The 13,635-nt window shown below is 41.9% G+C and overlaps 1 protein-coding gene across 6 annotated transcripts in view; it reads right to left on the bottom strand.

The window, feature by feature from the left end:
- Positions 1-13,632, bottom strand: part of TMEM68 (transmembrane protein 68) — a 36,382-nt gene extending 22,750 nt beyond the window's left edge. The window contains exons 1-3 of one of the 6 annotated variants that reach the window (XM_025265397.3): positions 13,501-13,599; positions 3,850-3,941; positions 3,359-3,751 (exon numbers count right to left, since the gene is read on the bottom strand). In XM_025265397.3, coding sequence (XP_025121182.1) covers positions 3,359-3,683 — 325 coding nt within the window. In that variant the 5' untranslated portion in view covers positions 3,684-3,751; positions 3,850-3,941; positions 13,501-13,599. Of the gene's footprint in view, positions 1-3,358; positions 3,752-3,849; positions 3,942-13,427 lie in introns of all 6 variants that reach the window. The other 5 variants (XM_025265396.3, XM_025265395.3, XM_025265398.3 and 2 more) reach the window with 5 other exon arrangements.
- Between the last annotated feature and the right edge of the window lie 3 nt (positions 13,633-13,635).

The raw sequence follows: 13,635 nt of genomic DNA, 5'->3' as shown, positions 1-13,635 counted from the left end.
GTGATGTATTTTAGTGCTTTCCAAATTATTGGAGCAAGATGCTCTATAATTATGAGAGCTAACATTAGCTGAATTTTTATTACATAATAGAAATTATTCTAAGTACTTTATATCAAGATCCAATGAATCCTTAAAACAACCCATTTTACAGAAGAGGAAAATGAAGTTCAGGAAAGTTTAGTATCTTGTTTGAAGAGAAAGGTTATTTACATAGCTTTAAAGGAGCTCTTCCAAGACATTTATCAATTAAAAAGTAAAAACTAGCAACTCTCTGGTGGGGAAACCTAGCAGACACCTCCTCAACCAAGTGATCAAAGTCACCATCACCGGTCATAACATGTGTTAACATCAGGCACCTCGGATACAATGTACTGAGAATGCACCATCAGTGAGATTCTGGTCAAAAATGCACAACTTCAAATTAATTATGGAAAACATACCTAAATTAAGAGACAGTCCACAAAATCACTGAGCAGTACTCTGCAAAAGTGTGAAGGTGATAAAGACGAAAAACCCGTTTTAAATTGGAGAAGATATGACAACTAAATGCAGGATGGGATCCTGGTAAAAGGACTCTGGCAGGGAACCTGGTAAGATTCGAATAATATCTGTAGTTTGGCTGATAATGTTGTACCACTGTTAATATGATAACTGTCAAAACGGTTATATAAGATGCTAACATTAGGGGAAGCTGAGTGAAAAACAGCAGGAACTCTGCACTATTTTTGCAACTTCTCTGTAATTCTAAATTTCTTTTAAATGAAGTTTTAAAAAGTCCTAATTGTTGAAAAGGAAGGGAGGAGGAAGAGGGAGAAGGGAGAAACAGCAAAGGAAGCGAGGTAACCTGCCGGAGGTCACCCAGCTGTGACTGGGGAGAGGCTGGTTTGAGCTCCAGCCGGTGGACCAGGCGTCCTTCCCTGTGTGAGACACAGGAGGTGAAAGAAAACTCTAACCCACCTGAGGGAGAGCGGGAAGGTTCTCTTGAAACCCCAATTTAATTTTCCATGAAAAAACTCTTCTACAATTCTATAAAGCAGTTATCCTTCAATTAAAAAATAAATTTAAATATATATATATATATATGCAAAAAAAAAAAGGAAAAAAAACTACTACCTGTGGTTTAACTTGGAGGACCCTTTTAGTGAATAAAATATGTCCATGTTTTTAAAAAATAGTAATAAATGTGAAGTAAAAAAGTCAAAATTGCTATAATTTAAAGGCTGTAAACAACTTGAAGGTAGGGACCTCATTGACAGACTACCTAAAAACGCAGGTATTTAAAGAAATATCAGATTCATGTTCCTTGATGTAGTAGAATCAGAGAATGGTTTGCAAAATGCCAGAGCACTTACATAATATACAGTAGAGGGCAAAATTTAAGTTCAAAACAGAAAACACTGGATAGATTCTTGTATAAAGATACTTATAGTAAACCAATTACAAATAAACAACAGTGTAACAGGTAACTAACTAAATTAGCTATAGGATTTACAGAGTCTATACAGTCATTACCACGCAAGTATGAAGGCTCAGTGACATGAAGATACTAGTCTGCCACACAAATAAAAAGCAATAAACACACCAGGATTCAATGGCATGGCAAATTTTAGGTGACTGTTATTTTCTTCTCCATATTTATTTTTACTTGCCACATTTTCTACAGTGAACATTTTTAGTAGTTAAAAACTTCTCTGAAGATTCTTTACAAAGCATAAATTAGAACTGATTTGACATCAATACAAAATCTGAATGTGCACACAAATGCCTATTGTGTATGTCACTAAAAGAGTGGAGAAAACTGTTTTTAAAAGCATCACCTATCCCAATAAAATACAATGTAAAATTATCATAACAGAACATTAAAACAGGGTGAAGTGAAGATCACTCAGTCGTGTCCGACTCTTTGCAACTCCATGGACTGTAGCCTACCAGGCTCCTCTGTCCATGGGATTTTCCAGGCAATAGTACTGGAGTGGATTGCCATTTCCTTCTCCAGGGAACTTCCTGACCCAGGGATTGAACCCAGGTCTCCCACATTGTAGACAGACGCTTAACCGTCTGAGCCACCAGGGAAGTCGGGTAGTAATCTATATTTTTACTTCCTCTGAGCCATAGGGGCATATTTAGAAATACATCAGAAAAATAAAGAATAAATACTTCAAAATTATATACTCACTTACAAAATAAGTTCAACACTTGAATTATAGAAATTAAATGTCTCCTGAAATATAAATAAATTCAAATTCCTTACTATATGCATTATCCTGAAATACAGGGGGTTACAAGTGGGAGGGGGACATAGACTCCTGAGTCCTATAAACCAGGCCACTGCATTTCTGTCTCACTGCTGTATAAACAATGAACAGTAGCCGTCTACACAGACGCAGGCTCTGGTCATGGAATGCGGAGACACCATCCCACGGTGGGTGAACAGCCACCAGAGGGTGTGAGGGCTGTGCTGACTGGCAAGGGCATTGGTATTAGCAGGTAAATGGTAAATTCCCTACATCAGTAGCATGTGTTTCCTGTCTGCATACCCTCTGACCACCACTGCTGGGAGTCCGAGCCCCCAGCCAGGGACAGACCTGCTGCACGGCACGGGTCAGGGACGCACAGGCCGAGACCCAGAAACCAGGGGCTGCGTCCTGGCTCTTCTCCCTGCTGTCCTAGCAGCCTTGGGCAAATGACAACCTCTCTGTTCTTCAGTTTCCTTATGATAAACCTGTAAAATGGAGTTAATACATGGGCTCCATCTACTGTGTTATAAGAACTGATGCATGTTAAGCATTGGACACCGGATGGCATGGTCAAGTGCTCAAAAATGACTTGCAGGCATATGTAGATTTAAAGTGACAACACGTTAGCTTAGTAAGTCACACAATGACTTCTGAAATGAGGCAAAAAGAAAATGGGTAAATTTTGGTATATAGATTATATTCAATTTAAAAATATTATTACTTAATATTTCATTGTTTAAAAATCTCAACACTGGGAAAGTCAAACTTATTTTGAACAAAATGGGAATAAACATGAAATAATTAAAGTACTTTCAAAACAGTTTTCTATACTGTTTTGTCTCTTACTCTTTTAGATGTTAAGTATTCATTTTTTAATTTTAGCTTATTGTCATATTCTACACAGCTATATGGTTCTTTGTTTAATGGAAACGAATGTTTTTAGAAGAAAATCACTTTAATAAAGACATACATGTGCACCACACATGCAAACAGATAACAGAAAACAATAACTCTCCCCTGCATCATATTTTTCAACATCTCTTCAATCAACCACAGGGCCAGTGAAGGGTGTCAGTGCACCCACACCAGCAGGAGCTCAGAGGAAAAAGCGAGCTGCTTACCATGCCAGACAGCTGCATGTCCGTCCCACAGGGTCGCCACCGTCTTCCTCGCGCCATCCCACAGATTATGGGAGTAGGCTTCTTTTAGCACATTCTTCCTCTTATAAATGTGTAAGAAAATTATTGTAAGGTAGAGCAGAAAGATGGTGAAGTAAGGGAGTATTAAAAGGAGGAGTGGTGTGAAAACCCACAAGAGGTAGTTTGCAAAATTCCAGTAGTCCTCCAAGTGCTCCACACCAAACCACGCTTCAAGGATGTGGATTAGACAAGTCATGGAGGGCATGGAGTCCTGTCCCACACCAAAACTTTGGTTCTTATTGGTCATTTTTTTTAGGTGGAAACAGCAAACGCGGTCTCTTTCTTCATCGTCATGGAAGGTCTTCAACTTAGCCACTGGAAGGGAAAAATAATCCAGCGTGATTCTCTTTGCAGCTGAGAGGTTAAATGTTTTGGTCTACATAAAAATATGGTGCAGAGTCATTTCTTAATACCAAAAATGAGTCAGTTGTTAACTCTCAACTTCGTTGAAGATCTACATGTGAAAATGGGTATCCTCTGTCCACTCGTGAAGCGTGCTGACAAGCTACAGTTACAAGAGGAAAACAAAGCCAATGAATGAAACTGCAGCTTGATCTGAATAATTTGACTATATCTTAAGTGAATCATACTGAGCATTTGTATCTTAAACTGAGTTATGTTGAGATAACTATTCTTCACAGAAGAAAACATCAATTATCTGATTCAATAAAAGTAACCCAATTCTTTAGGAAATGATGACATATGTTTTTGGGTATTATCTTTTACAAGCAGGTTTATAGAAAAGCTCTCTGTTCCTTTTATGTTATACAATAATAAAAATTTACTAACATAGTTTTTATCTTATATGTCACCAAAATTTCTCTTGTATCTTAAATGACTGAAGAAACAGAGCATACAATTATTTTATGTCACTCCCTAAAGCATTCACTTAACTTACCAGAAATTAGATAAATATTTTGTCCCAAGCTTCAATGTCTGTATTCTGGAAAATACCATATACACATGGAAGAAATATATGATTTAAAAAAAGATAACCATTAATACCTAGAGATTGGAGAAGGCAATGGCACCCCACTCCAGTACTCTTGCCTGGAAAATCCCATGGATGGAGGGGCCTGGTGGGCTGCAGTCCAGGGGGTTGCTAAGAGTCAGGCACGACTAAGCGACTTCACTTTCATTTTTCACTTTCATGCATTGGAGAAGGAAATGGCAACCCACCCCAGTATTCTTGCCTGGAGAATCCCAGGGACAGAGGAGCCTAGTGGGCTGCTGTCTATGGGGTCGCACAGAGTCGGACACAACTAAAGTGACTTAGCATTAGCAATAATACCTAGAGATAGACTTTCCATAAAATAAATGGCAAGAGACATAAACACAGTGTGTGACAAACATGTTTCCTGCCCTACACCAGTGCATCATAATTCAAAATTATACTCATGCCACCAAAGCTTTCAGTGAGGACCCCTAGCATTGTTTTAGCTCTCTATTAAACAGTTCCTCCGTTCACGGGCTTTCCCAGGCAAGAATACTGCAGTAGGTTGCCAGTTCCTCCTCCAGGGGATCTTCCTGAACCAGGGATCAACCCACATCCCTGGCATTGCAGGCAGATTCTTTACCACCGAGCCACTTAGGAAGCCCCTGTACTCTAAACACCCCGACCTAAGACGTTTTTTAATTCAGAGTTACAGAAAACTGTGCTTCTTTAGAGAAACAATATGAAGTTAGGATGTATAACAGGCAATGTCTCTTTTTAGTAACTGCTGGATAAGCTTATGGTCAAACATGATATTCGATGACACAACTGTATTAACCCTCATGATTACAATGTCCTAAGTAAGATATCCTTCTTCCATTCCTATGTTATCTGCTTCTGATTCTATTCTTAGAGATATTTTATCATTATTCCATACCATATAACCTTAACGAAAATCATCTCAAATCCTTTGTAGATGAGGTGGGAAAGGAAAAAAATGAAAGAAAGAGACTGAGGGAGAGGGAGACAGATGTATAAAAGAGCAATCACGTGATGTCTTGAAGCCAAGATTGTCTTGCTAATAAACTAGTATGTTGGCAGCACACAGAATCGACTGATTCTTCCAGGGATGGAGGATGTGTCTGATTTCCTGGTAATCCATAGCACTTATCTGTGAGAAATCTGGGCCTGTGGTGGTAACAGCAGGTGGACACAGCCCACATTGAGCCCACAATCTGTGTTTTATTTACATCACGTTTTAACCAACCCGTCAAAAGAGTCAACCAGAAGAAAATGGCAACCCACTCCAGTATTCTTGCCTGGAGAATTCCACAGACAGAGGAACCTAGTGTGCTACTGTCCATGGGGTTGCAGAGAGTTGGACACAACTGAGTCTAAACATAAACATACCCAGAGTTAAACCACTAAAATTTATCAGTGTTTGAGCATTCAGAGTAAAACAACACAGCAAAACTTACTACTTTTTAAAATAAGAGCTTTCCTCACTAGGGTGGCTATCATCAAAAAAAAAGAAAAAGAGGAAAATAACAAGTGATACTGATGATATAGCAAAATGAGAACCTTTGTACATTGCCAGTGGGAATATAAAATAGTGCAGTCACTATGGAAATCAGTTTGGCAGTCCTCAAAAAGTTAAACATAGATTTACCACTGGACCCAGTAATTCTTATCCTAAGTATACACCCAAGAGAACTGAAAACATATTCACAGAAAAATCTGCATATAGTTGTTGACAGCAGCATTTAGTCATGATAGCCAAAAATATGGAAACAACTCAAATGTCCATCAGTTGATGAATAAAAATATGCTATAGCCAGAAAAAAGATTGCTATGCTAAGTCACTTCAGTCGTGTCTGACTCTGTGCGACCCCACAGACGGCAGCCCACCAGGCTCCCCCGTCCCTGGGATTCTCCAGGCAAGAACACTGGAGTGGGTTGCCATTTCCTTCTCCAATGCATGAAAGTGAAAAGTGAAAGTGAAGTCGCTCAGTCATGTCCGACTCTTAGCGACCCCATGGACTGCAGTCTACCAGGCTCCTCCGTCCATGGGATTTTCCAAGCAAGAGTACTGGAGTGGGGTGCTATTGCCTTCTCCGAGAAAAAAGATTACTCAGGCACAAAAAGAAATGAAGTACTAGTTCATACCACAATATAAGTTCATACCACAATAATTCACTTATATAGTATAATAACATTATACTAGGTAAAAAAAAAAAAAAAAAAGTCACATCTTACATGATGTGTAAGGCCACATCTTACATGATTTCATTTCTAGAAAACACCCAGAACAGGTTAATCCACCCAGACACAAAGGTTAGTGGCTGCCAGGGGCTGGCGGCAGGGCAATGACAAGCGACTGCCAATGGAAACAGAGGTGTCTTTGAGGGACAATAAAAATGTCCTGGAACTGGATGGTACTGATGGCTGTACGACCTTGTGAATATACTAAAGACCACTGAGTGGCACATTTTTAAAATGGTGATTATTATGATGAATTATATCTCAACAGAGAGAGCTTTCGAATATTGTTAATACATTAAAATTTATGATAGCCTAATATGTTAAAAGCTTTTCCCAGGCCTGAAAACCAATCATTTTGGTGAGCTGACCCTTACTGTTTAATAGAACTGTCCCAGTAATCTAGTCTCATTTCCAATTTTTAATAGGATTCTAAAATCTCGTGATTTTAAAACCTTTAGTGCCTCCCTCCACCCAAACTGGTAATAGAACTCTACTCTTACCCCGGCCACATTCTGACCTATTACACATGCTTCACACACACAGAAGAGGGGAGAGGGTCAGTCCACAGGTAGACTTCCTGGGGACAGAGGCTGAGAGGGCCCATCACAAGATCCCGCCACCCGGTAACTGCACCCCACGCACCACACACAAGAACCTCCTCCACAAATGGCCAACCCTTCGACTTAAAACATTCCAGAACAGAAAACTCAAAAGGTGCCCGTTCCACCTTCGAAGGTCTGCATCTGTGCTCAGTCATGTCCAACTGTGACCCCGTGAACTGCAGCTCACCAGGCTCTTCTGTTCATGGGATTCTCCAGGCAAGAATACTGGAGTGGGTTGCCATTTCCTACTCCAGGGGATATTCCTGACTCAGGGATTGAACTGAACCTGTGTCTCCTACATCTCTTGCATTAGCAGGCAGATTCTTTACCACTGTGCCACCTGTTTGAACAAAGACCTGAGGACGTGAGGAAGCAAACCACGTGCGCCTTTGGAAGAGAATTCCTGGCTGAAAGAATGGGAAGCACAAGCGATGTGCGCTTTGGGGTGGAGTGAGAAGCAGAAAAGCAGGCAGGCAGAGGAAGAGGGGTGGGGTGGGAGGTTGGAAACAGGGAGCACTGTAGAATTTTGTAGAGCTAACTTTTACCTAAGGGAGAGGGAAAAGGTGTCAGAAGGATGAGATTCCCAACTTCAGTTCTCAATGACGCTATGTCGAGAATATGCTGCACAGGGGGCAACAGGAAGTTACTGAGGTCACCAAGGTGAGTCATGAAGGTGGCAGGACAAGCGTGCAGAGGGAAGGCTATAAGAGACGGTAAACTGCTGGATATATTTTGAGGATAAAGCCAACAGGATGCACTGGTGAATGAATGTAGAATGTGAATAAGAGGAGAAGTTTGGATGGCCACATGTTTTCAGGCAACATGGGTGGGGACACGGCAGGGTTCGCCCCTTATTGTGGAACCCAAGACAAGTTACATAATCTCTCTCTGCCTCAGTTTCTCCATCTACAAATGAGGATAACAGTATCAACCGAATAAGACTGTCCTGAAGTCCAAGATGGCAGAGTAGAAGGACGTGCACTCATCTTCTCATTCTTCAGTGCAAAGAAATAGAGGAAAAGAATAGAATGGGAAAGACTAGAGATCGCTTTAAGAAAATTAGAGATACCAAGGGAACATTTCATGCAAAGATAGGCTCAATAAAGAACAGAAACGGTATGGACCTAACAGAAGCAGAAGATATTAAGAAGAGGTGGCAAGAATACACAGAACTATACAAAAAAAGATCTTAATGACCCAGATAACCACGATGGTGTGATCACACTCAGGTAGAGCCAGATATCCTGGAATGCAAAGTCAACTGGGCCTTAGGAAGCATCACTATGAACAAAGCTAGTGGAGGTGATGGAATTCCAGCTAAGCTATTTCAAATCCTGAAGGATGATACTGTGAAAGTGCTGCACTCAATATGCTAGCAAATTTGGGAAACTCAGCAGTGGCCACATGACTGGAAAAGGTCAGTTTTCATTCCAATCCCAAAGAAAAGCAATGCCAAAGAATGCTCAAACTAGAGCACAATTGCAGTCATCTCACACGCTAGCAAAATAATGCTCAAAATTCTCCACACTAGGCTTCAACAGTATGTGAACAGAGAACTTCCAGATGTTCAAGCTAGACTTAGAAAAGGCAGAGGAAACAGAAACCAAATTTCCAACATCCACTGGACCAAGAGAGTGCCAGAAAAACATCTACTTCTGCTTATTTTGACTATGCCAAAGCCTTTGACTGTGTGGATCACAACAAACTGTGGAAAATTCTTCAAGAGAGGGGAATACCAGACCACCTTACCTGCCTCCAGAGAAATCTGTATGCAAATCAAAAAGCAATAGTTAGAGCCCGACATGGAACAACTGGTTCCAAATGTCTGGTTCCAAATCAGGAAAGGAGTACATCAAGGCTATATATTGTCACCCTACTTATTTAACTTATATGCACAGTACATCATGCACAATGCAGGGCTAGATGAATCACAAGCTGGAATCAAAATTGCCAGGAGAAATATAACCTCAGATATGCAGATGACACCACCCTTATGGCAGAAAGCGAAGAGGAAGCCTCTTGATGAAAGTGAAAGAGGAGAGTGGAAAAGTTAGCTTAAAACTCAATATTCATGGGAGCCGGTCACATCACTTCATGGCAAATATATGGGGAAACAATGGAAACAGGAACAGACTTTATTTTCTTGGGCTCCAAAATCACTGCAGATGGTGACTACAACAATGAAATTAAAAGACTCTTGCTCCTTGGAAGAAAAGCTATTACAAACCTAGAGAGCAGAGACATTACTTTGTGACAAAGGTCCATCTAGTCGAATCTATGGTTTTCCCAGTAGTCATGTATAGATGTGAGAGTTGGACCATAAAGAAAGCTGACCGCTGAAGAATTGATTCTTTTGAATTGTGATGTTGGAGAAGATTCTTGAGAGTCCCTTGGACTGCAAAGAGATCCAACCAGTCAATCCTAAAGGAAATCAGTCCTGAATATTAATTGGAAGGACTGATGCTCCAATATTTTGGCCACCTGATAAGAAGAAGTGACTCATTGGAAAAGACCCCGATGCTGGGAAAGATTGAAGGCAGGAGGAAAAGGGGACGACAGAGGATGAGATGGTTGGATGGCATCACTGACTCGATGGACATAAGTTTGACCAAGATCTGGGAGCTGGCGATGGATAGGGAAGCCTGGCATGCTGCAGTCTGTGGGGTCCAAAGAGTCAGACACGACTGAGCGACTGAACTGAACTGAATAAGACTGTTGTGAACAAAGCTCAGAAGAGTGCATTCCACCAGAAAAGCACTAAACAAGCATGACTATAATCAGTTTGCTTGTAAAAAGAGGGAGCTGCTGGAAGAACAGGTTTAGGCATCCCAGGAAATCCTGGCCATTAGGAATTCAGGTTTGAACATGTCCAGGTTGTACTGGACATCCAAGTGAAGATGTTCAACAGGCAGCTGGACACAGCAGAGTTTCACAGGAAGGTCAGGGCTAGAGTAATACATTTGGGAGTCAACAACATATAGACCAGTATTGAGAACTGGAAAACTAAAGAATATTCCTCTAGGGAATGAACATAAAATAAAAAAGCTTCCATGACTGAGCCTTGGGGCCCTCAACATTTTAGAAGCTGGGAAGCCAATGGGCAACTAATATCCTCCTTCCAGGAGCGGCATCGTGGACATCAGACTAAGAAAGGAGGAGTCCTCAATGATGCTGGGAGGTCTAGTAAGATGAGGAATGATAAGTGATCCTTGGATTTCACAACACAGAGGCACTGGCCAGCCCTGTTACAACAGTTTTGATTCAGTGGGGGATAAAAGGTGAAGTAAGTTTAAGAAAGAATGGGAGGGAATCAACTGGAGAGGAATGCTGTTGTGTAAAGGCACAGAAAAACAGGTTGGTGGGGAATGTGGATCAAGTCTGTTGTTGTCTCACCGTGAATGAAACTACTGTAGTTTTTAATACCAATGATGATGTGTCAATGGGTGAATGCGAAACGGATGATCAAGAGAGAAGATAATTGCTGGGGCCTGGGCCAGAGGGGATAGAATACAGCGTACAAGAAAGAGGATGGCACAAAGAAGACTTACATCACTGATTATGAATTCATGTATTCAATAGTCATCAAGCAAGTATGTAGTTTGTGCTGGGCACTATTCTAAACACAGGAATGTATCAGTAAACAAAATAGATGGTTATATGAGAAAACATATGCAAAAGTACTTAGGATAATATGCCCAGGACATGTTAGTCACCTAAGCAATGCTGGCTAACTAAATACAGATAGAGGTGAATTTGTTCATCCAAATCTTTGACAAAAACATGGACCAAGATAGAGTCCTAAAACCTTTCGTGAGAGAACTATCCAAGGAATTTAAATAACAAGCTTTTGAGTTGATAGAATACTCGTAAGAAAATGAGAAAATAGCTTTAGATCTCAATGAATACCACCTCTTAATTGTGCAGAAAAGTTAAAAACAGAAAGCCAAGTAGACTTACCCAGTTACTAAACTAATTCAGTGAAAAACTGAGTCAAAATTAAAACCCAGTCCTCCTACTTTCTACTTTGATTTTCATTACACTTTTTAAGTCTCACTCCCTCTCTGACACAAAGGCTAAAAATATTAACACTGTAATTTCTCTTTCCTCTACTTCTGCCTGGCCCTTTGCCCCCTCCAATTTGCCACAGGCTGTACATGACTCCCTACCACTTTATTTTCATCCAGTAAAAACTATCCCTGTTTAAAAGATGTTTTGGAGGAGATTTATTTTAGTTACCAAGATTCCAGAGTATTTCCTAAGCCCCACCCCCCAAAAAAACTCTCCAATGACACACAGTTCTATGTATCATATACTTTCCCATCTGGAATTCATGTAACTTATGAGGAAAAGCTGCCAAGTTGAAATATCAGCATGTCGATGTTGCTGATGAGGAACATTTACAGTAACTGACTTTGTAGATGTTAAAATGAGAATATTTCAAAAACCAGTAAAACAGAGGGCTATTTTGTTTTCTATAAAACCTTCAGGAAATAAATCTATTCTTCTTTTTTTCAATCATTACCAGTATTTTCACCACCATGGATGGTAGCAGATTCATTTCTTATTTTTAGTATAGGAGCCAAATTGCAGATATGTTGAAAATGCCAGTTACAAGAAATACTCACTGAAAACACTAATTAATTTTCCCTTTTTCTTTTTGTGTATTTCATAGTGGTTTAACAAGGCTCTCACACTGTTTCAGTGAATAAGCATTCTACTTCAAACCATCAATAAAGCAGAAGTTTGTTTATCTAATATTTCAGTTATGCTATCTGGCAAAATCAACCATCTTATCTTTTGGCTTTCAAGCTTCAGACTCTTAAGTTCTGGCCGAATTCCCTTTCAAGATGTATTTTCTTTTTCAATCCTAGAATGTCCCTCGATTCCTAGTTAAAATCTTCCACTCAGTTTGATAATTGATGTTCTACCCTTATTTTCTTAACTGCCCTTATCCCCCAAATATTACACATCCATACTAGTGTATCTATAATTGTGCAGCACTCTTATCTTCTTGAGTCACTAACATGAGTCAGAAAGCAGTAAGGAGGCATGGCATGAATTTGAGCAAACTCGGGTAGATAATGGAGGACGAGGTGCCCGGCATTCTGCAACCATGGGGTCGCAAAGAGGCGGACTCAACTGAACCACAACAAACGATCAGGGAATAAACACTTCATTTGAATATTAAACTTCTACTTCCACCGACCAGTAAAAGCAGCCAGAACATGAGGGGCCATTCTAAATCTCTGGATTTCATTCCAGCTCTTACTTATTCTGGGCTTCCCTGGTGGCTCAGTGATAAAGAATCCGCTTACCAATGCAGGAGACCCAAGAGAAGGGGGGTCGATACCTGAGTTGGGAAGATCCCCTGGAGTAGGAAGGAATACCAAACCAACTTCAAGGCCCACAGCACAAACCAAGTCCTAAGTGCTCCACAAGCTTCAAGTATGAACGTGCCTGGGCGATCTCAACCAATGACAAGCATTGCTTTTTTCAAATCCAGCAGAGCTGATCCAGTTTTCCACATCCTGGTTTGGACACACGTATCTTTAAGTACTGATCAGCAGTCCTGTCTTACAGGCTGCAAAACTCGGAGATTGAGACAGTGCCAGGCGCCTCCAGAGTAGGTACCCACTCAGACTATTAACAGCACTGGTGAGAAGTCTGATGTTCATGGTTCTCTTCCATCTTCCCAACCGCCCTACGAAGCAGGTGCTACTCATCACTCCTATTTACAGACTCTTACAGACATGTTTGGGGGGTCAAGTGGCCCGCCCTGGTCATGAAGGTGGTATGAAGGGCATCGACCAGGACTCCCTCCGAGCCGGTCGCGGCCCCCTCCCCAGCACCACACAAAGGGGTGCCACTAGCATCCTCATCAGAGCGGCCCCGGAGGCAGGCAGGGAGCGGAGACACCTCGCCCCCAACCCAAGTGGAGGCCACACCCGCCGAACTGCAGCGTTGGGGCGTGGTGGGGGGAGATGCGGGCCAAGGTGAACTGGCTCGTTGTCACCCAGGCAGGGCCTCCCCTGCCGGCCACTCCGGGGCCCGAGCCGAATCCCAAGTCCAGGGGGAGCCTGGGGACTCCGCGGGGCCCCGATGAGACCAGACGCGCGGCCTTGGAGCCGCGGCCCGGGAGACTGGCCGGGGGCCGAGGAGCGCAGAGTTCGAAGCCCAGACGCGGACGACGCACCTAGAGCGAAAAGCAGAGGCGGCTCGGATCGCCCTCACCCTGGAGCAGCGGCGAGAGCTCCTCAATGGCTCACCCGGGGAAGCGGAGACACTCGAGCAGCCGTTCTTCCCGAGCGACGCGGGAGGGAAAAGCCAAGCGCCGGCTGCATCCCGGACAGTGTTGTGTGCTACACCGCTCGTCGTCCCGCCCTTTCCTGTACCGCCCTCCC

Source organism: Bubalus bubalis, chromosome 15 (assembly GCF_019923935.1).
Source record: "Bubalus bubalis isolate 160015118507 breed Murrah chromosome 15, NDDB_SH_1, whole genome shotgun sequence".
Classification (NCBI taxonomy): domain Eukaryota; kingdom Metazoa; phylum Chordata; class Mammalia; order Artiodactyla; family Bovidae; genus Bubalus; species Bubalus bubalis.
The sequence above is the reverse complement of the archived record's forward strand: the minus strand, read 5'-3'. Positions and strand labels throughout refer to the sequence as shown.